The following is a 24458-nucleotide window of genomic DNA, read 5'->3' as shown; positions in this document are numbered from 1 at the left end:
CAGATTTTTCCAGTCTATATTTTTCTTCAGGTGTTAATATCACGTTTTTCTTTTCACTGCCAATTTTGGATTACTTCATTCTGATTTCATCTTAAGAAATAGTCAGTGCTGACATCTGAAAGCATTACATTAGAAGTGAGCAGCAAAACTGGAGAGAATATCTAACATTCATTTTAACTTACTGTATTAAAGATGGACAGTAGTGGGGACTGGGGGAGTTCAGATATTGTCTTTCTGGATTCCTTGACTGACCCTTCTGCGTTTACACTGTTAGAGGGAGCTTGCCTTTCTCCTACTGAACACGGTAGGATAGCTGTATGCTTAAGTAGTAGTCTTGAAAACATGGATCTTACAACTTAAGTTGACACCCCCCCCCCCCCCGTTGGAAACAAATTTGCAGACCCTGTCTTCACCTCAGGAGTTAAGATTTGTCAGTTATAAGAATTTATGTATGTATTTATAATGGGATATCAGAGGTCTAATAGGATTACATAAGCATACTACCAGTTGAAAGAACTGACAAAATGGCCATCAAAATCACTTTGTGGAGACTAATTTTATATTGTGGTTTGAGGGTTCTCCTTTTTGCAGGATTGATTTTAATCTGTTATGGTCAAAATAAAAGATCTGAAACTTAAAGTAGTTTTGGATTTTAAATATATGCAAAAAGGATCTAGTTTGTCTTTTGTACCCCAACATGTCGAAATAAGTGGGGCTATGTATTTTGCTAATCAGAATCCCCTGAATTCAAACAACATCTGACTTCAGCAACTGGAGCAATGCAGAAAGGAGCAGGTACTTCTTTATCATCAGACTTTGGATGTAAGAATATTGAAATCTGCCCCTGCTTATAGTAGTTAATATTCTCCCTTGTGATATTACATCCAGAAAGCCTCTGTGTAGGAATTGAATGCCAAGCTGAAAAAGGTTCTGTGGAAAAGGGCTAGGTGTGCGGCTCTGTGAAGGCAATACAGATGGAGAGCGAGAACTACTGGTGATAAGTAACAATATTTTTTTTTAATCGGGTGCAACCTTTCATAAATTGAACAATGATCTTCATACTTTTATATACTAACTATGAATGAGCTGCGTGGCTCTCAAACTGTAGTATGTGTATACCAGTGGTCCAGGGAAAGCTTCTAATTGGTATTGGTCCATGTAGCAGCTTCTGTCATACTGAAGCATCAATCAGTGTTCAGTCAATGATGCCTGGGGATAGTTGTAGTGTAGTTTAGGACTCATTAGGGTTTCCAGAGGTGTTTTGGACCAGTTAAATGAAAGAGGGAACGCGTTTCTGTAGGCCCTGCATGGCTGCTGTGAATCTAGGATGTCTTTGAAAATTCAGCAGTGATCAAATTTTCCTGTGATCAAAACTGGGCAGTCAGCATAATTACAGGAGACAAACCACAGAGTGACTCAGAGAGGGAGAGGGAGGGAGCAGGCAACAAGTTGGGATTCTGTATTAATAAGTTTCAGAGTAGCAGCCATGTTAGTCTGTATCCACAAAAAGAACAAGGAGTACTTGTGGCACCTTAGAGACTAACAAATGTATTTGAGCATAAGATTTCGTGGGCTACAGCCTACTTCATGCGTTCGTGTACTCGTGTATTAATAAGCATCAGTGCAGCACCCAAAATGAGGCAACAAACAGCACAGATGCATAAGGGGGTGTGATCATGAGAGACACTCTCTGTCTGTTCGCCGTCCCCCTCACACCAACTCTTTCTGCGACCTGGTCACCACATTCACGTGGCCATTCACCCTCAGCCTTGAAAGCCATCCCACTCAAGTGGATCCTAGCCATTGGCAGGTCCACAGAGTACTCAGATAGTGCCACTATTGTCACATATTCCCCTGGCAACATGTCCTCTGGCTTCACCAGATGTCCCTTGACTATAGTTACATCAGAGCCCGTGTCTCGCCATCCCATGCATTCAACACCATTGACCTTTGCTTCCTTAATAAACCTCTCACTCCCTTGCCAAGCCTCAGTCCTGACATAACTGGTGAGCTCATCCCCTCCCCCCAGGCCACTGGAGACAATGGGGTTGGCATTAGCCATCGCTGTGCTTGCACCTGGACTCAAGGTGGCGCTGTTGAGGCTTGGTTCAGCCTGAGTGCTCAGGGTAATGGAGTTGGCCTGCACTGCTGGCTTTGGGCTGCCCTTCAGGGTCGGGCAATCGGGTCTGATGTGGCCCAGCATACCACAGTGATAGCAGGTCACCTGTTCCATCCTGGGATGCGAGTTCCTACCCTCCATCCCCCCTTTAGAGGAGTCAGGGCCAGGTTTACCTTTAAATCCCTCCCTCCTCTTGAGCTGGGGAGAATGGTGACTAGTTTTCCCCAGGGGTCTACATCCTTCCCGAGCCCTGTTTTGGGTATGGGCATCCGCAATCTCTGCCGCCCCTATCACACACAGCTGCTCTCACCTGGTCAGGCACAATGTCTAGGAACTGTTCTAAAGTTATCAAATCCAGCAGTTTGTCAAAACTCCCATGTGCCTTTGCTCCCATAACCCATTTTTTAACAAAACCCATCAGTTTATGAGCACATTCTACAAAAGTACAATCCTTAGACATTTTAAACTCTCTAAATTTAACTCTGTAGGATTCAGGAGTGACTTTGAACCGCCTTAACACAGAATCTTTAAACCGCTCATAATCCAAGGCTTCCCGTTCCCCCAATTCATTAAATACCTCCCTGGCTTTTCCAGTCAGTCTGGTCAGCAGGACAGGCATCCGCTGACCGTCTGGGATTTGGTACAGATTGCAGAGTCGTTCAAAGGTAGACAGAAACGCCTCTATATCCTCAGTATCACTGTAAATGGGACACATCCTTTCCCAGTTTTTCTCATGGCGGTGGGGAAGTGGAGTATCAGGGGGTGATGACTTTCTCCGCTCGAGCTGAAGTTTGGCCGTCTCCTGTTGCATCTTGTGAGTCTCCTGTTGCATCCTGTGAGTCTCCCGTTCAGCAGCCAGGGGTTGTACATGTCTTAATGCAATAACTGAGGTTGCTTGGTTAAGATTTTATTTTCGTCTTTGCTCTTTTATGCTGTCCTTTCCATTGTTTTTTCATGTGAAAATTCACTGTACTTGCCACCAGGGAAACAAGTTTGGATAGGAGATGGTTTGTAAAAGGATCTTTCTTATGTTTTTATCATTTGAAATTGTTTACAAGTCATTAAACAAACTGATTTAATATTAAGATGTAATGTGTACATCGGATAACATGGTACCTCCTACTACAGTAGTGCACTAGGAGCACTGTTGTGCCAAAAATGAGAATTGTCTGTGGTTCCCTAGAACATTTTAACGTTAGCATACCAATATTTTAAATATGTGTAGCACAAACATTAACGCAGATACCATAGACTCATCTAGTCAAACAGTGCAGTTTCTGGGTGTGTTTGGTTTTTTTTATATGAGAAATTAGGCAGCATGGTTTATAAAAGAGGTGATAATATATTTAAAATAGCTTTCCATGCTGGGGAGGGGGTCTGTTCATCCTTCAGCATGTATATTCAACTCCCATTTAAAATTTTCATAATCCAGTCGTTTGGATGTTAACTTGAGGGTGCCTCATTTTTATGAGGTAATTGTATTTTGGACTAAACACTGAGGCAGAAGGCGAGGCTGCTTTATAGTCCTGGTTACAGTTATTGTTAACAGGAAGTACCATCCAGTTGTTTTATGCTAAAATAACTGAAAATTAGATCTTTTTGAGACAGCTGCATTAAAAGACACTGAGGTGACTGCATTATTTTGTTGCCTATAGAGGGTCTGGGGGGTAGCTAATGATTGGCAGGGATTTGCATACTTTTTGGCTGCTAACAATTGTGATTGGCTGAAACCAACCATTCTTTTTAATAACGCGCTGTCTGCATATCATGCTAACCTTTCAAGTCAACATATTTCTCTTGAAACATCGTGGCTTGACAGTGCCTGTCACTGGGGACACGCTGTATGTTCTGGGCACCAAAATTACAATAGTAATTTGTTCAGGCAGCTCTGGATATCTTCTTTTTTTTAATCCCTGCTCCAGATGGATCCCATGCATGCTTATTGCACTTACTATTTAAGGTGCTCAACCTATAGGATCCAGGTACCATCATATGAATGTAAAGTACATCAGGTCTTCTCCCAGACAAGACCATGGCTCTCCTCCCCTGCCCCCCAGTAACCAAGCCACTGGCTCAAAAAACCAAAACCTAAACAAACCAATAAAAAAACCTCAGGTGACTTGCTTCCCATAGTGCCCAGCAATGATTGTTCCTCCTTCATCTGGTGTGTGTGTGTATATATATGTGTGTATATATATGTATATATAGGAGAGGGAGATGTAAAATGTAACTGGCAAACAGCACTGGTGAGTTGTGCTCTCATTGGCCCACACTACATATACGATGGTCAGCTAAATGTCACATTGGCAGTGCTTTCCAGGTGGGTTTCAGTGTTGTCTCCCACAGGGTGAGACTAGTCTTGAAATGTCGGAAGTATAGACTATTGTGACTCAGTCAGCATCTGAGAAGAGCGGGTGCAGTCTCTTAGCTGGAGAGTCCAGGAGCAGAGATAATTCCATCAAGATCCATGTTGGCATTTGGAAAGCAGACTTCTTCATGATGCTGATGTAACTTCATTGCTCCTAATGCTTCTTCCCGTCAACAGGCATCACCTCTGTTTTTGCCTGGATTGAACTCTTATTTTATTCAGGTCTCTACTTCAGGCTTTGGGATAGAAGGGCCTCTGTACTGTTTTGCATTTAAGCAGGATGTTGATCTACTACAGTCCCATACTTTCTTGCAGTGTCTTTCCAGTGGCTTCATGTGTTTGAACAGAAGGACCAATAGTGCTGATCCCTCTACTGGTAAGGGCTTTCAGAGAAGAACGGTCTCTGACACCTCTCTGAAAGAAATGAATGAAGCCTGCCTAATGCAATCACATCCATCCTTACCAAATCATTAGGGAAGGTAAGGCCACCAGTAAAGCCAACAGCATTAGCCAGGATGTTTGAACTTTGTCCATAGCCACAAGGAGATCGTCCATCAGAACAGTCAGCTGTCTTTGTGCCTGACTGCAAGGGATCCAAAATATTATAGAGAAGGAGATTCAGATGTTTCTGGAACTGTTTCCCTACTCGAGTGCCTGTCATTGAGTGCTACTGGATGCATGCCCTCCCTCAGGGGAGCACTCCTGATCTGTCAGCAGTTGATTCAGACAGTCAAATATTCCAACATGATGGAGGAATGGTGGGCCAAAGTAGATAACTGAGCACTGGCAAATGGTAACAATGCAAACACTGAAGATAAACCTCAGATTGAATGGAATTTTGAAGTGGGCATATGTACGGAAAATGGTAGGTAAGATAGCAATCAAAAAACCCTGATAAGGCACATCAGTGATACCTCTAGGAGGTGGCCGTACTAAATGGCTGTTAATTCCTAGCAAGGGTTTGTAGTCAGCTGAGGAGCTAACTAGAAGCAGCTTAAGGCTATTTTGCTTCAACACCTTAAATGGTGTGTTACATCCAGAAAAGAGAAAGTCACAGGGGATGTGGTAAGCAGAAGCCAGGCATGGAGATCTGGGGAAATATGAAAGAGACTCTTTATATATAACTTTATATTTATCAGTTTGCTCGTTGTGGGGAGGAGGGGTTTAAAGAAAAACAAACCACCCTACGTCAAAGAAATGCAGTTGAAGACTTTTGCCAAATTGATATCAACTTGGATTGAAATGCAGAATGGTGAAGGAAATTTGTCCCAACTCACAGGGGGACTTCCTTTTTCATTGCTCCGCTCCTCGTTCTGTCATATGGACCAGCATACTTAATGCTAGTTTACACATGGCTGTGTGTAAGTTGTGTTGGCATTGATCCATTTCTGAAAGCTGCGTACCTCTTGCCCAAATCTCAGTGGCAGAAGTTGCTTACGCTGCTGACCAATGGCAGGGAACTTTGTTTACTAAAGGGAGCTGTTTGGCATGAGGAAAGTTTTCTTTGTGCCCCTCCTTTCTCTCTCATTTTGTTTATTGTTAATGATGGCATATGGAAGCTATTTACACTGGAGCATGCTTTGCTCTGGTGAATGAAAATGTTGGAATCCCTGCAGTATCGTTCCAGATGCCTTGTGTAAGCAGGCCAGGGAATGTCTGTGATAAGTTACATCAGTGTAGAGGAAATATTACCATCTGTGTGAGCAGTTCAGCTGGCTTATTTCTTTGCACCCTTTGTACTATGAACTTCCAAACAATGTTCAGATGTTTTTGGTGGGGAGAGGAGGTCCTTTACATGGATCACTCAGCACTGTGCGGAATCGTTTCCCATTAGCAGTACACTTGTGGGGGTGAGCAGATTCTGATGCGTGCCAAGAAAAGAAGGGGGAAGTACAAATGAGTCCTTGCTTTATAACTAGAATTAATTTTAGAAGCTCTTCATCCAGTGGCTAAGCCTTCTGAGAAATCAAAGCATCCTGTCTCTGGTATGGCCGGGATGAACTTTTATCTGGAGCCTTGAGCCACTTTCCACACAGGAACAAATTGTTTTATTTGTGGGTTTTGTTTTGCAGAGAGTAAAAGGGAATCTAGTGTGTTTAGCTTTTCTTAAAACTTTGAGTAAGCTCTGAAGGTGAAAAGAAACTTTCAGACAACAGAGAGGGGAGAACTTAAATTGTTTGACTCTTCTCCTTCTGCTATCTCCAAATATCCTGCATCTGCGTCCTGAGGCAAAGGCTGACATGCAGTGGTGGAAGCAGCCTGCTATCCACTCTTCCGAGAGTCCCGTGGAGAGATCCTCCTATCTGACTGAGCCTGACGCTAATGGTAAATGCCGTTGGGGCTGTTCCACAGCATGATCGGAGCAGAGTGAAAGGTTGCATTAGTCTGTGTCATTGTTATCGGGGGAGCAGCTGAGGAAATTAGCTACCTGGATGGCTGCCAAACGAAAGTCAGAGAGTCACATTTTAAATGTATTAGTATTCTAGCCAGATGATACTAGTGCCTTGGGATTCTAGATCAACCTTCTGGAACCCAAAGGGAATAAGCAGATAGAGTAAATGGAGTTCTGCAATGGGACACTTCACTAATCAGTTTTCCATTCTATGTGAGACTGGCATGGAGATGTTTGTTTTGGGCAGAGAGAATACATAGCAGTCTCCGAAGTTTTTGTTTCTGACTCATGGCTCTGAGAGCTGTTGTTGTTTTTGCACTTGTTCCCCCAGGGACATCTCATTTGTATTTCAGCAGTGAGCATCTTGTGTATGAAATGTTGGAAAAGTTTTTGTTTAACCCAGTGCTGCCTTTTCTTTCCATTCAAAATGTTGGTGTGACTAAATTGATCTGACCTTAGATTTTGATGCACTTAAATCTTGTGGGTATTGTCAAGTTTTGGTGGTGGTGAAATATTTTTGAAGAAGAGAAATGAAATAAATCAGTTCTGATATTTTGAAAGCCTTCCAATCATTTTAGGACTTGTGTCAAACTGGGCAAGTCTGAGTGAGTGGATGAGGCACCTGGACACAAGCGCAGCCTACAAAGGAGCTGCAGTCTATGAAGTAAATAAAGTGAAATTGCTTTCAAACTGCAGTTGGCCCATGTGTCCTGGTGATATTTCACAGTGGTGAAAAATAGGAATGGTATAAATATACTTGTCTCCAGAAAGTAGCCATGTACTCTCAGCCAGTTGATACCAGCAGTTAAGAGGATTTCCACAGCTCACCCCCTACCCTCAGTTCTGGGTCAATTTTTACAGCTTCTCAGAGGTCCCTTTTTATCCCTAACATCCTGCCATAGGTCAAATGGATGTTTATTGCTAATGTGTTGAGTTCATTTTTGAGTTTCCACTTCCGTTAATATTTTGTTTGCAGGATACATTTTCAGAAATTTTGTTCTCACGGGTGTTAAGCAAATTATAATAATGTATTTAGCAAAGACACATATTAATGCATTATTAAGATTATGAATTTAAACACTTAAAAAATGCAGAAGTAGTAGGTGCCAGTTACAAAACTGTGTGTAGTCAAGGCAACAAACTAGGTTTCCATTATAATTCTGTTTCCTTTGCATGCTAATAACTTTTCTAAACATTTCACCATTCTGGGCTTGAAATTTCCATTTTAGTCTCTGCTCCAAGAGAGAGGGGTGGGTGGGTGTAACTGGAAAAAAAAACCCTTCATTCATTTGGGTCGTGGGATGAAGTTTGGACCTTCTGCTGGGCAGAGTTCCCAATGAGGTCTTTTGGGCTGGGGATTTGAAAATATAAAGTTTTTCTTTTATATTGACTGAAAAATGTATATGTACTGAGAGGTTAGCAAATACTGATGAAACCATGGTCCCTCTGTAATTCCACTAAACATTCTCTCTGACCAGGATACTTGGCATCTTCTGCTGTCAGGCTAAAATTTACATAAGGAAGTTGGTCTCCTTGAAATATGCACACACGCATAATCCTTTTAAACATAATAATAAAGCAGATCCCACAATTAAAGGTCTCTAAGAAATTTTTGCAGATTATAATCTTTCATTTAAAAAATGCTGCACCTGTCGTGGATAAATAGAAAACTTTGGGCTTCAGGATTCTGTAGCATTGCATTCATAGAAGCTTCAGTGGAGGAGAGGATTAAATAGTCACCAAATTCATCCACATGTTAAAAAAGAAAAGAAAGACTAGACTGACTGAACATGGCATGTTTAGATCACTTTGAAGTCTGGGATCTCAAAGCTTTTTATAGTCACTCTGCAGCTGTGTTTATGTTTATGTTCATTTGATTCCAGGTTAGAAGGCAATTGTCATGCTGCATTGACACAAGTGCTGTCAGTCCCTTGCATGCCATGTCCTTATAGGCAGTTACTTTCAATTACTTCTCCTTGGTGTGTTCCAGAATATTTGTCAGGTCTACCCCGGTGCTTCCAGAGGGGTACTACAGGAACTGAACCATCAGTTTTATGGGATTATTCTGGCATTTGAGAAGGACCTTACTGCAAAGTGCCTCAGCAAATCTGCATGAACATTATAGCAAAGAGAAGAAATGAAAGCACAGTTAGTTTCCCCATGCCCCCAGATAGTCTCATAACTAGGGCCCTACCAAATTCATGGTCCATTCTGGTCAATTTCACGGCCATAGGATTTGAAAATTAGTTAATTGCATGTTTCCAGATGTTTACGTCTGAAATTTCAGGGTATTATAACCGTGGGGGTCCTGACCCAAAAGAGGGTCATGGGGGGGAGGGTGTCCAAAAGCTGTTGTAGGCAGGTTGTGGGATTGCCACCCTCACTTCTCTGCTGCCTTTAGACGTGGGATCTGAAGGCAGCATCCCTGGAGCTTCCTGCAGCCACAGGAGGTTGCTGGAGGTGTAGGCGGGTCTGATCCTCCCCCGTGCTGGGAGCGCCCCAGCCAGGGGCTCCTAGCTGCTAGTCCCAGCCAGGGTGAGTTGGGACAGGACTTGCTCTTCCCCTGCATAGCCACTCTCTGGGGGAGATCAGACCTACCTACGCCTCTGGCAGCCTCTTGGGCTGCTGCCCAGTCCCAGAGCTTCCTGCAGCTGCAGGAGGTACCTGGAGGGTGGGTCTGATCCCCAGCATGGCCACACTTGGAGGGAGAAGAGCAAGTCCTGTCCCTCCCCAGCCCGGCTGGGGCTAGCAGCTAGGAGCTCCTGGCTAGGGTGCTCCCAGCAGCATGGGGGAAATCAGACCCACTTCCAGCAACTTCATGCAGCTTGGGTAGGTATCCAGAGGCGGGTCTGATCTCCTCCCCAGAGTGGCTGTGCAAGGGAAGCTGGAGAAGAGGGCAGGGCAGGAGCCCTCAGTTGGCACGCCCCCTGCAGCCCTGTCCCTCCCCTACAACAGCCAGATTTCATGGGGGAGGTCTGATTTCATGGTCCGTGACACTTTTTTCCACAGATGTGAATTTGGTAGGGCGCTGCTGCATAGAAACTTTGAAACAACAGGACTGGGGCTTTTGTAGAGGGAAATCCAACTACTTCCCATGCTGAGACTTGGCAAAACTATTCTTATGTGTACCTCTGTAAGGAAACTACCACGGAGGAAGATTGACCTTGTGGTTAAAGTACAGGACTGGAACTCAGAAGAACTGGGTTCATGTCTTTGCTGTGCCACGGGCTTCTTGTGTGACCTTGGGTGAGTTACTTAGACCTAACATTTTAAAAAGGTGACACGTGAATTTTTCGTACACCTCTACCTCGATATAACGCTGTACTTGGGAGCCAAAAAATCTTACCACGTTATAGGTGAAACCATGTTATATTGAACTTGCTTTGATCCACCGGAGTGCCCAGCCCCATCCTCCCGGAGCACTGCTTTACTGTGTTATATCGGGTGGCGTTATATCGAGGTAGCGGTGTATCTCTCTTGTTTTTGGGTATCCAAACCTTAAAGGAACCTCATTTTCAAAAAGGATTGACTGAGCAACCATCAAAAACTTGGACATCTGCAATCACTGATTACTTTTGAAAAATTCAGTCTTACCCTCTCTGAGCCTCCGTTCCCATCTGTAAAACAGGGATAATGATCCTGTTGGACATGGGGGTGTTGTCTTTGTTGTAGTGCAATTACAACCTCCATGTCAGCAAGTATTTGGTTTTCACACATGCCCACCGACAATGTCACTGTCATAGGAAGTTTGCTATGTAGTGTCCCATAACTTGTTTCCTTGCTTTTTAGGGTTTGAGTTGGGGAGGAAATATTGCAGTTATCCCTAATACCCTTTTTTATACAAGGATTTTATCTATGGAATCTTATATAAATGGTAGAGCACTCTTTGTTTGTGTGGCTCTTTAGAGATTAAAAAGACCCCAAAAGTTTTAAAGTAACCTAGAACAATGAAGATAGACAATTAACTTTTTCTCTTAGGCTGTAAGATGGGGATATTGATATTTACTTGTATTGCAGGAGTGTTGTGCAGATGAATTAATGACTATAGAGCACTCTGAAAATATAACACTGTCTATCAATGTTAAGTATTATGATTTAGTTTCTGTTGCTTGCTGTAGCCCATTACTTTTCCTTAGTCTTCCCTAGTATTCAGTCTAAAAATAAAGTTTTGCGATATTTTTTTTTTCTGGGTTGCATGCCCCCTAAGAGGTTTTCAGAAGTTTGCCATCTCCTCTTAATTTGTTGCTCTTTATGGTAGAGGTATGAACCTGAAAGCATTAATGTCATGAACCAAGAGACAATCTTCTTATCTTAAATGGGCAGGTGACTCTGTTTTGAGAGAATCTGGCATATCCTATTATAAGATGCTCATATTCAAGCATTCAGAAGTCCTTAACTGCTGAGTTCAAGAGAGCTGATCATAACATGCTAGCTTTTGAAAGCTGCTTCTTGTGAAGAATCATTTAGCCAATGTCTACATTGTCACTTTGTGTTCAGGTGTCACTTGATGCTTGTCACTTGTCTTATTACATGATACCTGACCTGCTTGTGTTCCAGACAAGGCTGGTGCATTCGCCCTGATCAAATTGGGCCTACTTAACTGTACATATCTATCTCTCTCTTCCCTCTTTCCCCCACCCCCATCCTACAGATACAGATAGAGGCAGCTATGACATTGTTAACGATGTGTCTAGCCCAGCAACAGGGGACTACCATTCTCAGCAAAGATCTGCTAGACACAACTGGGAAATGAACTACCAAGAGGCAGCAATCTACCTCCAGGTGAGGCCTGCTATTCAGTGTTGTGGTAGAAGTATCCACCCTGTGTTTAAAATTGTTCACCAAAGGCTTGTGAACAGGGGAGTAACCCTTTGATGTGTAAATTGGTAATGTGGAGTTTTAAATCATAATCATTATTAAATATAGAAAACTGTATTTGTGAAGTTTCGAGGTTGCAGGGTTGATTCTCTATATGGGAATGTCTCTTTATAGTTGGAACAAAAGATGAGGACTTGGGAGATTTAGGTTCTATTCCTAACTCTGCCAGACTCACTGTGTGATCCTGAGAAAATCATTCAACCTCATTCAAGTCTAAGGTGAACTCATGTTTATCTTGGAAGTTTGCTGAGTTAATACATTGTCTGTCTGATTATGACACATACAATAGAGATCCAAGAATTATTCTTGTTGCTGTCTTGACCAATTGCCATATTGATGATGTCCTTGAAATGAAGTAGACATAACTTAAATAGCACTCAGATTGTGTGTCTGAATTAGCAGCTTCAGGCTAGAGTTTGCTGTCTGAATAAGAGGGCTTAGCAGCCCGAGAATGTTCTGAATTGGTTAGTTACCAAAAGGCAGAATTTGGCTCTTTTTTTTCATTCTGCAAGTTTGTTTTTGGTAAGGCCTGGATAAGAATGCCCTGCTGACGTAAAGGTAGCTCTGTCCCTGAGTGGGAGCTTGTTTCATCTGGTTTAGGTTTTTTGTCTTGTTTGCAATCTGGATCACCGAACTGACTGTTAATATATTAACAGTTAAACAGAACATGAGCTTGCACTTAACTATTGAGAATTGGCTCTTTCCTTGTGAGATGACTACATGGGATGAAGTTCTTACATAAGAACGGCCATACTGGGTCAGACCAAAGGTCCATCTAGCCCAGTATCCTGTCTTCCGACATTGGCCAATGCCAGGTGCCCCAGAGGGAATGAACAGAACCGGTAATCATCAAGTGACATCATCCCGTCACCCATTCCCAGCGTCTGGCAAACAGAGGCTAGGGACACCATCCCTGCCCATCCTGGCTAATAGCTGGACCTATCCTCCATGAGTTTATCTATTTCTGTTTTGAACCTTGTTATAGTCTTGGCGTTCACAACATCCTTTAGCAAAGAGTTCCTCAGATTGACTGTGCATTGTGTGAAGAAATACTTCCTTTTGTTAGTTTTAAACCTGCTGCCTATTAATTTCATTTGGTGACCCCTCGTTCTTGTGTTATAAGGAGTAAATAACACTTCCTTATTTACTTTCTCCACACCAGTCATGATTTTATAGACCTCAATCATATCCCCCCTTAGTCATCTCTTTTCCAATCTGAAAAGTCCTAGTCTTGTTAATCTCTCCTCATATGGCAGCCGTTCCATACCCCTAATAATTTTTGTTGCCCTTTTCTGAACCTTTTCCAATTCCAATATATCTTTTTTGAGATGGGGCGACCACATCTGCACACAGTATTCAAGATGTAGGTGTACCATGGATTTATATAGAGGCAATATGGTAATTTGTCTTATTCACTATCCCTTTCTTAATGATGCCCAACATTCTGTTCGCTGTTGACTGCCGTTGCACATTGAGTGGATGTTTTTGAGAACTATCCACAATGACTCCAAGATCTCTTTCTTGAGTGGTAACAGCTAATTTAGACCCAATCATTTTATATGTGTAGTTGGGATTGTTAGCTCACATTTATAGTGTCGATCACCTCTTAATGGAAAAACTGTCCTGTGGACCTGACCTCATCTCCCACTCCTGACCACAAGTACCAACTTCCCATCCATAATTGCTTAACATCCTCATAATAACTGCAGCAATTGCTTGCCTTACCTAGAAATGTAATGTTACGGACATATTTAACATATATTTAACCGTCCCAGTTGGAAAAAACTAGCCAGTACCAGGTGACAACTTCAGACAAACCAGCAAGTGCTCTGCAGGTCACCACTGGTCCATAGTGTGCGAACCTCTAGTTTAAACAATAGAAGTGGCTGCTTGATGGTCTTATATTGAAAGACTGAGAGCTATTTAAACATAAGCTCATTGGAACCACAGCAGTCTTTTTCTTACAAGTAATAAAGCTCCTGCTGTTAATCGGTTGCAAGCAAACTGTTGGAGTGGAGTAACTGAACTTCAATGTTGTTAAGATCCTGAAGCAAGAGGGAATGACACATCAGCGTATAGACTACTTTAATTTTTCATGGTCTCCAGCTTCCCACATTCCTTTCCAGAATGTACTGGACAGTATTTGTGTTCTACAAAAGGATGTTCCTTGCACAATCATTTTGTGAGGTCACGATAAGAAACCATGACTGTTAACCAGCTGGCCCTGAGCTTATCTGAGTTCTTTAGAGTTCTGTCCTGGATAAGTTGATCAGTTTGATGTGGAAAGTCACAAATGTGGAAATAATTAAAAATAAAACACCAGAGTTTATTTGAAGTGTTAGCTAAGTTTCTTTGGCTACCCTGCAAAATGACCTGGACATTTCCTTTTCCTAAGGAACTAATAGCTTTCTAAAAGGGAAGCTCACAGCTCTTAATGTATTTTGTACTACTGAAATATATACAGGAAAAAATGGGGTGTGCCTCGTGTATCGTATATGCAATGTTACCTACTGGTTAGAGCAAGGCCTTGGGACCCAAAGCTTCTGAGTTCTAGTCCTATCTCTGCCACTTGAAGAAGACACTTAACCACTCAATGAATCAGCTTACCAGTCTGTAAAATGGGAATAACACTACTTCCCTCACAGGGCAATTATGAAACTAACTCGATGTATGTAAGATTTGTGTTCCTTGGTTGGAAGGTGCTCTTGTAGTGTAAAACATTAGTAATGTTGCTGCTATTATTATCTACAGGAAGGAGAAAACAATGATAAATTCTTCACCCACCCCAAGAATGCCAAAGCGCTGGCTGCCTACCTCTTTGTACACAATCACCTTTTCTACCTAATGGAGCTGATCACGGCACTGCTGCTCCTGCTGCTGTCCCTCTGCGAGGCCCCTGCTGTCCCCATGCTTCGTCTGGGCATCTATGTACGTAGTTCAGTCAAAGAATGATGACGTGAGTGGATGGGCACAGAGAGAAGGCGGCAGCACCAGAAATACCATCTGGTTTGTTTAAGGGAATGGGGGGGGGGCGCAGAAGCAGTGTTGTTTTGCACTGGATATGGATAGAGAAGAATTCCTTTTCCATGACATCAGGCTCACTCAGGTCAACGAGCAAGACAGGACATGTGTATGATGCTTTTAAAGGCCGCCATCATCCCAGAGCATACTACCCATGATGTATTCAAACAAAATCATTAGCAGCTCTTAGAATGCAAACATTTCAGATCTTTGTCCCCTGGTATGTTTGAGAATAGCATTCTAATCCCAGCTCTTGCTCAGATTCCTCCTGTAATGTGGACAAGTCGTTGAAGCATTGTGCCTCAGTTTCCCAAGGGTTATAATGGATATAAAAATATTTACTTCTCCCTGTTTGTGAGAATTCATTTTAAAGTGCCTTGAAGCTTTATGGTTAGATTTTTTTTCAAAGGCCCAGCCTCCCTTTCTGTGGGTGCAGTGTGTCTGCAAAAATGAATTATGAGTGCAAATCAGAGGACTTGTGTGTCTACCTCATTGTGGCTACAGATCAGATAGTGAGAAGTGCAAGCACTCTGATTTGTGAGTGCAGCTTGCACCTGCAAACAGAGAAGCTGACCCTAACAGTTAAGTGCTAAGGCTTATAACCATAGTTGTTCAGGGTGCTATTTCTGATCATCCATAACTTTTTCATATATGCAAGCTCTTTCTCCATCCAGCCCTTATTCCCGTACTGCATTGGGGGGTATATGCCAGACTTGGATCTTCTCTTCTCTCCCCCCCCCCCCCCCCCAAAAAAAGCCATTTCTGAGCTACAGATGTGCAAAAAGTGTGCTGAGCTAATTTACATGGAAATACTTATCACACATCAGTAGCTCATCAAAAATGGCAAAATAGTTTTCATTGACTGTTTTTTATCACACACTATTTCTGGGATAACACCAAACAGAAAACATTTTCAATCAAAGGTAACCCTTGTTAGAGAAAGTGCTAAGTGAGATGAGGCTGGATTTGTCCAAAGTGCTCAGCAGCTGTTGTCAGTTAATGCTGAACATTAATCTAATGCTTAGAATATTAGTGCAAGGCTAACTTTAAGAATGTTTAAAAGACAGAGGACTGTTTATTCTGATTGTGCAGATGTTTTCAATCTATATTCAGGTCTTCTATCTCTGTAGAAAAAGCCTGACTGCTACAAAGCAGAGGTTTGTTACAGAAGCCACAAGCTTCTTGAGAAGGGAGGGGAAAACTCTGGTTTCTGGAACCAGTGGAAATGAGAGGTAAAATTTACTGGTGGTCTGATTGCAGATCCATGCCACCCTGGAGCTCTTTGCATTAGTGGTTGTGGTCTTTGAACTTTCTATGAAGATGAGATGGATGGGCTTCTACACCTATATCAGACACAAAAGAACCATGGTTAAGGTAAGCTGCCTGCCCCACTGCCTGACTGTCTTCAATGTTATTTCTCCTTCAATGTCTTCTGTAACCAAAGAACCAGAATAAATATTGGGCTATTAAATATAGGGCATTTGAGTTGTCTCCCAACTTGTGTGAGCTATTGTCCATGTCTGAATTTTGGGGTTCTTTTCACGCCTTAAAAATCTCTTTCCCTGGTTATCACAGTTACAAAACTGCGGAACACAGTACACAGGGATACCAGCTATCTATGAATGTGTACCACTCAGGATACACTTTCACAACTTTTGTTTCCTCCACTCCGCGAATGCTATTCCATTGTCTGGCTGTTGGGAAATGGCATAAGAGTAATGCAGGCCATGCTTTCTCTGTCTGTGCCTGAACACTACAACTCTGCTCTTTTGCTTTTCTCTATACTGGCTGTCACACGTACAGTTCAGCCAACATTAAGATTTTTGTCTCACTAATCGGGAATGGGGAGGGAAGAAGAGGAAGTTACCTTTTGTAATGCTGATCACTTCCCTTTTCTTTCCCCCTCCTTGCAGACCTGTGTGCTGTTAGTGCAGTTTGTAGAAGCAATAGTGGTTTTGGTGCGTCAGACCTCGCACGTCCGGATAACACGAGCTTTGCGGTGTATCTTCTTGGTGGACTGTCGCTACTGTGGAGCGGTCAGAAGGTGACTGGCTACCTGGCCAAGTGGCTGATTCCTGCAGTCATGACTGAGAAGGAGATCAAACTAAAGCTTTGTGATTGTCCAGGCCTTTTTCATAGAGACTTCATATTTACCCTGGAGACGTGTGAGAGAGCAGAATAGTAGCAAGGCAGTCTCAGAAATGTTACTGTACCTTTTAAGTCTCCTGTTTTGGCCCTATTGGGAGGCTGTATGTCTTAACCCTGCAGAAAGAAATTGACATGGTGAAACTTGTATCACATGCATTACCTGAAAACTGACCGCAAAGAAACTAAATATGGCTTGGAAAATTACTTGATGTTCTGGGGACCATGTAGCATTGTACTGCTGCATGGGAGACCTGGGTCTAGGGAGTGAGTTTGAGATTCTTATTTCTCAGAGCTAACAGAACTTAACAATGTGCTAGAAATCCTGAGCATTCCATTCCCAGTCATTGAAGTGAGAGATGGAAAAAGACTGACTAGATTCTCCAGTTTATCCGCTTGCCAATATAGAATTGATCTATCCTCACTTTCTGGTGCACATGCACAGGTTTCAGTTTAAAATCTGGAATAAATGTTTCCTCCTTTTCAGAAACCTGCGACAGATCTTCCAGTCTCTCCCTCCTTTCATTGACATCCTCCTCCTCCTCCTTTTCTTCATGGTGATTTTTGCCATCCTAGGTAAGTTGCCTTTGTGAAAAGTTAAGCTATCTGCTTTCTTGTATGGCACCTTGCAATAATTGTCTATGTGCCACAAAAGAGCAGGGGGGAATGTAAAGCTGAATAGACATAAGATGTCTTGATGAGTGCTTCACTTCCTTTCTGTCTGATTCATTTCATAATTATCTGGGAGATGAGGGCAGGTGAAGAGTTGGAAAACATAGGAATCAGGGATTTCCGCCCCATAAGTTAACATCACAAGTGACAAGGGAAACAGGGAACTTTGCCAAAAGGAGTTCTTGTATGCTGTGTGTGCGACTTCCAAGTTCTGCTTAGGCAACTTCAGTCTGCAGGTTCAATTTAAACTTCTGAAAATTACTGTCTATACTGTGCCTTGTACAATGCCATCCTCAGAGAGTCTCAGAGAATTTGCTTTTCGGAGGGGTCATTTGAATGTATGTTAGTAAGTACAAGGAGTCTACAGTATCGGAACTGGCACTGTTTAGCATATACAATACCTTTTCACCTTCATGGTATTAGAGAGCTTAACAGTTGTGTGACTAAGTATGCCAAGGATGGTGAGCTTGTGGCACACAGTGCCTCTTCTGCAAAACAGTCACTGCCCAGACTAAGGGTCAGCCAGTGTGTCCAAGCTTATAGCATGCCAGGTCTTCAGTCAAATCATGGGACTTTGTGAAATGAAAGCATGCTCTCTGGGTCTCTTGACCCTTTGTAGCACTAGCTGGGAAAGGCTATGAGGGGATCTTCAACTATGGGGGCAGGTGCCAAATCTTTGGACTGAAGAACCTCTTGCTGTTTTGGAGAAGGAGAGAGAGTAGGGGAGAAAAGGGAATAAGAAAAGTGGGAAGGAGAGAGGAAGCAGAGGTTTGAGAAAGGGAAGAGAAAATAAAACCAAACAAGATGGAATAAAATCAGTAATGAAAGCGGGGAAAAGAGGGATGGAATGGCGAATCAGGAAAAAAGGATTCACAAACCCAAATCCTGCTGTCTTCTGCAGAAGCAAGTCCTAGAATCATAGAATATCAGGGTTGGAAGGGACCTCAGGAAGTCATCTAGTCCAACCCCCTGCTCAAAGCAGGACCAATCCCCAGACAGATTTTTTGCCCCAGTTCCCCAAATGGCCCCCTCAAGGACTGAACTCATAACCCTGCGTTTAGCAGGCCAATGCTCAAACCACGGAGCTATCCCTCCTTGTCAGTGCTGGTGACAAGGGCATGGGCACCTTTTGTCTCCGTTTGCCACCTTTTCTCCTGATACCTTCCGTCTGTCATCTTCCATGCTGCTCCTTATGTTTAGAACAGTGTTCCAGATTAATCTGGGATGGGGACTGTGGGCCTGATTCTCACACCTTTTTGTCCTTTACAATTGTATAAAAATATGTGTACAGTGCTACCAAGTTAGGATTCCCCACTCACTTGCACCCATTTAGCATAGGTATAAATGCTGACACAAGGTGCCTGTGCAGTGGAGAATGAGATCCTATATTTTCATCCTCTCTAAAGCACTGTGCACATGCATTTTGCTGCATACAGATATTAAATAACAGAGCATTTAGCTGATGATCTGGAGTTTTTATAGCCACGATTTGAGGATAGTGACTCTTCGTTATATTGTTGCTTGAAATTAAATGTGTTTTTCCCCCCCTTCTCATTTCCTTCTTTCATTTCTCTAGGTTTTTATCTGTTTTCCTCTAACCACTCAGATCCCGTAAGTAAACAACAAATTCTTCAGACTTAGCTTTCTAAGACCCATTTGGTCATCTTGAAAACCAAATTCAGATCGTCCTATATGGTATTGATATTGTTTTTCTCCTGAATGGATTGTCTCTGGGGGTGCAGTTTTTAATTGGAGTTAGCAATAAGAAGGACAGAGGGTCATGACTGACCATTTATTTTTTTTAATGTAGTTAACCAAGGATCAGACCCCAATGGGAAAGAGTAAATGATACCCCCTCAATGTCAGGAAATCCAAAAGGGGACACTACATTTGTCACCCCCTCTTCTTGATGTCTCAATCCAATCAGGGCAAACCACATCACCCACTACACACAACTGCATATTTAGTGCACCTGCGGGCTGATGCATCAATTTCCTTGATGTACCTTGCTGCCCTGCTATTAGTGCTTCTGCCTGGATAAGTAAGTGAATATCCCCAATAAAGAGTTGTGATCCCAGCACAGCTGCTGGCAACCTCTTGTGATACCCCAAAACTGGGACACTGGATCACAGGTCTAAGAGAAATAGTACTTTTCCATCCCAAGTGGGAGGCAGTTGGGTCTGCAGTAAAAGAGTGGTATAAGAAACCCTATTCTCATCCTCCCAACCTATGATGGCCTTACTGCTCAACAGCCACAGGTTCCAGCTGCCAAGTCTGACCACTATTGGTAGTAACCTACAGGAATGTGCAGACAAGCTTAATTTTTTTTAACTCTTCACATGCCACACCTTTATGTTTGCCTGCAGAAGGGGCACCCAATTACATGTCGAGAGCTACTGAGAGAGGTTAGGAGATGAGTTAAGGAATTCTGTCAATGTGGGGCTGGTTTGTATTTGTTTTCTCTTTCAGTATTTCAATACCTTAGAGAACAGCCTTGTGAATCTCTTTGTTCTTCTGACCACTTCAAAGTAAGTCCATGCTTCCTTTTACTGGGGCTCCCTCTCTTCCCCTCACCTGTGGGAAAAAGTCTCTCACAGCAGATCTTTTATCTGTGAAACCTCTGGGTCTGCCGCTGTGACCTCTTCTTCGTAGCATGAGAGCCGTGTTTCCCAATGGGGAACCTGTACTTCACTGCAGCCTAATGTTCAGTGACCCGCCCCGAAGGAACTGCTCTAGTTCACCCTTAAGTATTATGAAGCCACTAAAGGGGAAGGATGGTCTCATTGTTAAGGCACAAGTCTCAGAATACAGAGGTCTGAGTTAAGCTCCTTTGTCTGCCACTAACACACTATACAGGCATGGGGAAGTCACTTCACTTCTCTCTGCCTCTCTTTCCAATCTGTAAAATGGGGATAATGATGCTTGGGCATTTTCTGGGATGATTGTGAGGATTAATTAACTTGAAATCCTTGGAATAAGATCTCTGTAGAACTGCAAAATATTACTGTTGATTAAAACATAAATAAACCATAGCTATTTTGTATGTCCTTGTTGCCCATCCAAACTTTGGGGATGTTTAGGGATACATAATCTTCACTGCATTTCAAACTCTTGCAGCTAATGTATAGGTTCATAATGTGTATATTGTGTATAGCTACGTAGTCTGCATAACCATATGAGGATGTTGATTTGTGTATACATATACACAGTTCCTGTACATAGTATGATCATCTAGTCAGTGTGAAACGCTGTATGAATGAGACTATTCTGACTGCTAATAAGTTGGCTTGTATCTTTTGGGGGGCAGTTTCCCTGATGTGATGATGCCATCTTACTCCCGGAACCCCTGGTCCTGTGTCTTCTTCATAGTGTACCTCTCCATTGAGCTCTACTTCATTATGAACTTGGTAAGTTTCTTACTGCAGCTGGGACTCCCCTTCCTCTCATTTTGATACTGCAGTAGAGTTCTTCACCTGTCACAATGGTTTGGTAACAGTGTCTGTTGTAATCTTTTGTGGTGTTGTGACAGGGTCTATCTGATAAAAAAAACAATTAGCCTGTTCTCCTGAACTTATGGTCCTGGTATGAACAGGCACTGTACAAACTTCTTTATGTGACTCATTAATGGTAATGGGAGCTGTGTAGCCAAATACCTATGCACCATTTAAAAAGTAACTGTGGGTGTGTGCTCTTGTTAACCCTTTGGTGTCCAGGTTGCTTAGAGATTCTTATTAACTCTACTATACCTTGCATTAGCACAGCATTTAGCAAAATCTATACTGCTGGCATCTATTGTGCCTCTCTGTGGTGCTTATTCATAAGTGTCCAGACGCCATGTGGCATAAGAGGCCATATGCTGTAGCGATCAAAGCCTGACTTCCGCTTTGTCTCATCTGTTTCTTTTCAGCTTCTTGCTGTGGTGTTTGACACTTTCAGTGATATTGAAAAGAGGAAGTTCAAGTCGCTGCTGCTGCACAAACGCACAGCCATACAACACGCCTACCGCCTGCTTGTCAGCAAGCAGGTAGGGGATATTCTCTGTGTGTGCAAGAAATACCCAGCCTGTGTTACTGGAAACTGTCACTGACACCCACCAGTAGCACATCAGAAGACACTGAGTGTTTAAAGAGGTGGTGTTCCACCAGCAGTAATTGATGACAGAGTTCAGTGTGGTCAGAAACCTGAAGGATTCAATAGATACAGGATGGTTAAGTGACAACTAAAGGAAATGATAAGCCTATAAATATATTTTGCAGATTGTACACACGCAGGGAGAAGAGGGGTGGTTTAGCATGGTGAACTGAGGGTATAACGAAGAGTAATGGAATGAAATTGAAAAGGGAAAGCGTAGGTTAAGTATCAGTAAAAGTATCCGGGCAGTGAGCTCTGTTAGGCTGTGGAATGGTTTCCCAAGGGAAGTGGTGGAAGCCCTATTGCTTGGCACTTGAACTGGACAGAACTTCAGTGCCAGATTGTTCTCTGTTTTTCCACTGATCTGGAGACCAAGCAGAGGAGCTAATCCCAGGAGACTTCCTCTATCTAAGTTCTAGAGTAATAAGTGAGCATGTGCCTTCTAGAGGTGGTAGCAATGGCATCTTGTCCTGACATTTAAATCTTGCTTAGAAGCAGTCCTAAGAGAGAATATCTTCCTATATGCCTATATGTTCCTATGCTTCTTCCTACAGCATCACTTATGGCAATCCCTTTCTGTGTTTCTAGAGACCATCTGGTATCTCCTTCAAGCAGTTTGAAGGGCTGATGCGGTTTTATAAGCCTCGGATGTGCGCCAGAGAGCGTTATCTAACTTTCAAAGCACTGAATCAAAGCAATACAACTTTAGTCAGGTAGGATGCTGCTGCTGTAACCTAGAAAAGGGGCGACATTCTACAGGATTCATGACACTCTGGGCCCATACCATATGTCAGAGGGAATGGTGTGGCTTATCAAGGAAAATCAATCCCAGAATGCAGGCTTAGATGCAGCCTGGGGTTGGGGAACACTTCTGGGATTCTTGCTTGCTTAGGCTATTGGAGGTGAATTTAGGCTTGAAAGAGGTGTCAAAGTGATGATCGCTTGCTGCTTTATGATCTGCCCATCAATGAGTGGCTTTCCCTTCTGCCCCATTGGAGAGACAGTACTGTGATGATAGCCATTAAGCAGAAGGAGATAGGTGGAAGACAGAGGTCCTTGGAATAAGAGTGGGGAAACAGAGGACCCTATTTGGACATGAGACACCCAAAGAAAGGAAAACTTCTGGACATGCAATGCAACTTTAGCTTAACGTGTTCCCAGTTAACCGGCAATTGGTTATGTCCCTTGGCATTTCACGAAAGCACCACTCTCCTGGAGTTCCAAAAAACACTGCAGAACCCTGCATTAGAGTAATTGTTGCTGAATCATGCTGTTGGGTGGGTCCAGTTAACTCCAACTTGGATATAAAGAGATGAGTGTGTCTTTGGGGGAGAGAGACCTAGAATGATAGGACAAGGAAACCCTGAAGGGAAACTCAGGGCATAGCTAAGCTTGGGGTGAAATCTTAGGGTGACGCTTATGTGGTTGTAGATAATGGTTTTCATTTCCCAATAAAACTAAACCCCCAGGAAGGGAGTGAATCTAGATGCTAGTTCAGCATCTGTGTGCTCTGAGGAGGGGATAGGGGCCAAGAGTCAGATTATTAAAGATTTTGGGTGCCTAAAGGTGCAACTAGGCACCAAGTAAGATTTTTTTTTTTTTTCAAATCTGCATCTTTAGGCATCTGAACACCATTAAAAATCTGGGCCAGGCTGATTATCAATCACTTTTACTTCATGTGCTTACAGGGGTCTCTTATCTCATGTCTTTGCACCAGTTTTATTGTTGCTCAAAAGTTTAAAACTACCTTTTTAAAACAACCAACCAAAACCTAGCAGGAAAGGAATAGTTGTGCTTCCAGGATGGTTCAGGTCCAATTATTTGTAAATGGCATTTTACAAATGACACAATTGATCACCCAGCTATCAGCCAGGAGGCTTATGCAAACCTTAATATTGGTGACATCTTACCTTATTTATTTATATGCATGTAGTGCATGCAAGTAAACACTGTGCCCCTAAGAGCTTACAATATAAGTGAAATCTAGGATCCACTGAAGTCCATAGCAAAATTATCCTTGAGGCTCAGTGGAGCCAAGATTTCACCCTAAGACTGTATCAGTCTTTGTCAGGCCTTGCTGCAGAAACGTGGTAGCCTTTACTCTCTCCTAAGGCCCACTTGCATTTAGGAAAACCTGTGACACAAACAATGGATGAGCTGAACGCTGATTTTTTTTATATAGTTTGGACAAGGAGTTAACAAGAGAAATTAAGGCAACTTCTGAAAAGAAGGTCTAGCATGGAAAACCTTCCCCCCTCCCACAATCAGGTGACACAGTTAGGCACTTGATTTACTTAAATAGTGAAACATTTGGTACTCATGATGGCAAAATCCAAATACCACCGAGATTTGATCTGATTCACCCTTTTATCTTTCTCTCTTACAGCCTAAAGGATTTCTACAATTTCTATGAAGTTGTTGGCTTAAAATGGAAGGCAAGTGTTAAATGGAGGAGAGTGTGAGGAGAGAAGGGGATGAGGACTGGAGGGAAGTTTATGGAGAGAAGGTGGAGGAGAAATTAAGACTGTGGAACAAGACCGAAATGACATGGGGAGAAGATGGGTCTTGCTCTATTCTCTTATGGATGGTTTCAGAGTAGCAGCCGTGTTAGTCTGTATCCGCAAAAAGAACAGGAGTACTTGTGGCACCTTAAAGACTCTTATGGATGTAATTTTGACCTAATTTAATAAATTTCTGCTCATACCTCCTGCTGATCAGGTCTGTTCCACTTC

General features: G+C 42.7%; 2 protein-coding genes across 5 annotated transcripts in view; one reads left to right on the top strand and one right to left on the bottom strand.

Moving 5' to 3' along the window:
• The window catches only part of TPCN1 (two pore segment channel 1), a 59345-nt gene that overhangs the window by 12581 nt on the left and 22306 nt on the right, over window positions 1-24458 (top strand). Inside the window, exons 2-12 of the mRNA XM_044989465.1 lie at window positions 11531-11661; window positions 14509-14685; window positions 16039-16152; window positions 16692-16822; window positions 17411-17499; window positions 19172-19206; window positions 20065-20123; window positions 20903-21002; window positions 21503-21619; window positions 22315-22439; window positions 24113-24161. Coding sequence (XP_044845400.1) covers window positions 11531-11661; window positions 14509-14685; window positions 16039-16152; window positions 16692-16822; window positions 17411-17499; window positions 19172-19206; window positions 20065-20123; window positions 20903-21002; window positions 21503-21619; window positions 22315-22439; window positions 24113-24161 — 1127 coding nt within the window. The remainder of the gene's footprint in view (window positions 1-11530; window positions 11662-14508; window positions 14686-16038; window positions 16153-16691; window positions 16823-17410; window positions 17500-19171; window positions 19207-20064; window positions 20124-20902; window positions 21003-21502; window positions 21620-22314; window positions 22440-24112; window positions 24162-24458) is intronic.
• Window positions 8964-24458, bottom strand: part of SLC8B1 (solute carrier family 8 member B1) — a 54902-nt gene continuing 39407 nt past the window's right edge. The window contains exons 16-17 of one of the 4 annotated variants that reach the window (XR_006573812.1): window positions 16646-16933; window positions 15959-16121 (exon numbers count right to left, since the gene is read on the bottom strand). Coding sequence is in view for 3 of the 4 variants with exons in the window: in XM_044989466.1 (XP_044845401.1) it covers window positions 8979-8987 (9 nt within the window). In the remaining variant the exon portion in view is untranslated. Of the gene's footprint in view, window positions 8988-15958; window positions 16122-16645; window positions 16934-17019; window positions 17041-24458 lie in introns of those variants that run through there. The other 3 variants (XM_044989466.1, XM_044989468.1, XM_044989467.1) reach the window with 3 other exon arrangements.

Source organism: Mauremys mutica, chromosome 16 (genome assembly GCF_020497125.1).
Source record: "Mauremys mutica isolate MM-2020 ecotype Southern chromosome 16, ASM2049712v1, whole genome shotgun sequence".
Classification (NCBI taxonomy): Eukaryota; Metazoa; Chordata; order Testudines; family Geoemydidae; genus Mauremys; species Mauremys mutica.
Note: the sequence above shows the minus strand (reverse complement) of the source record. Positions and strands in the feature narration are given on the sequence as shown.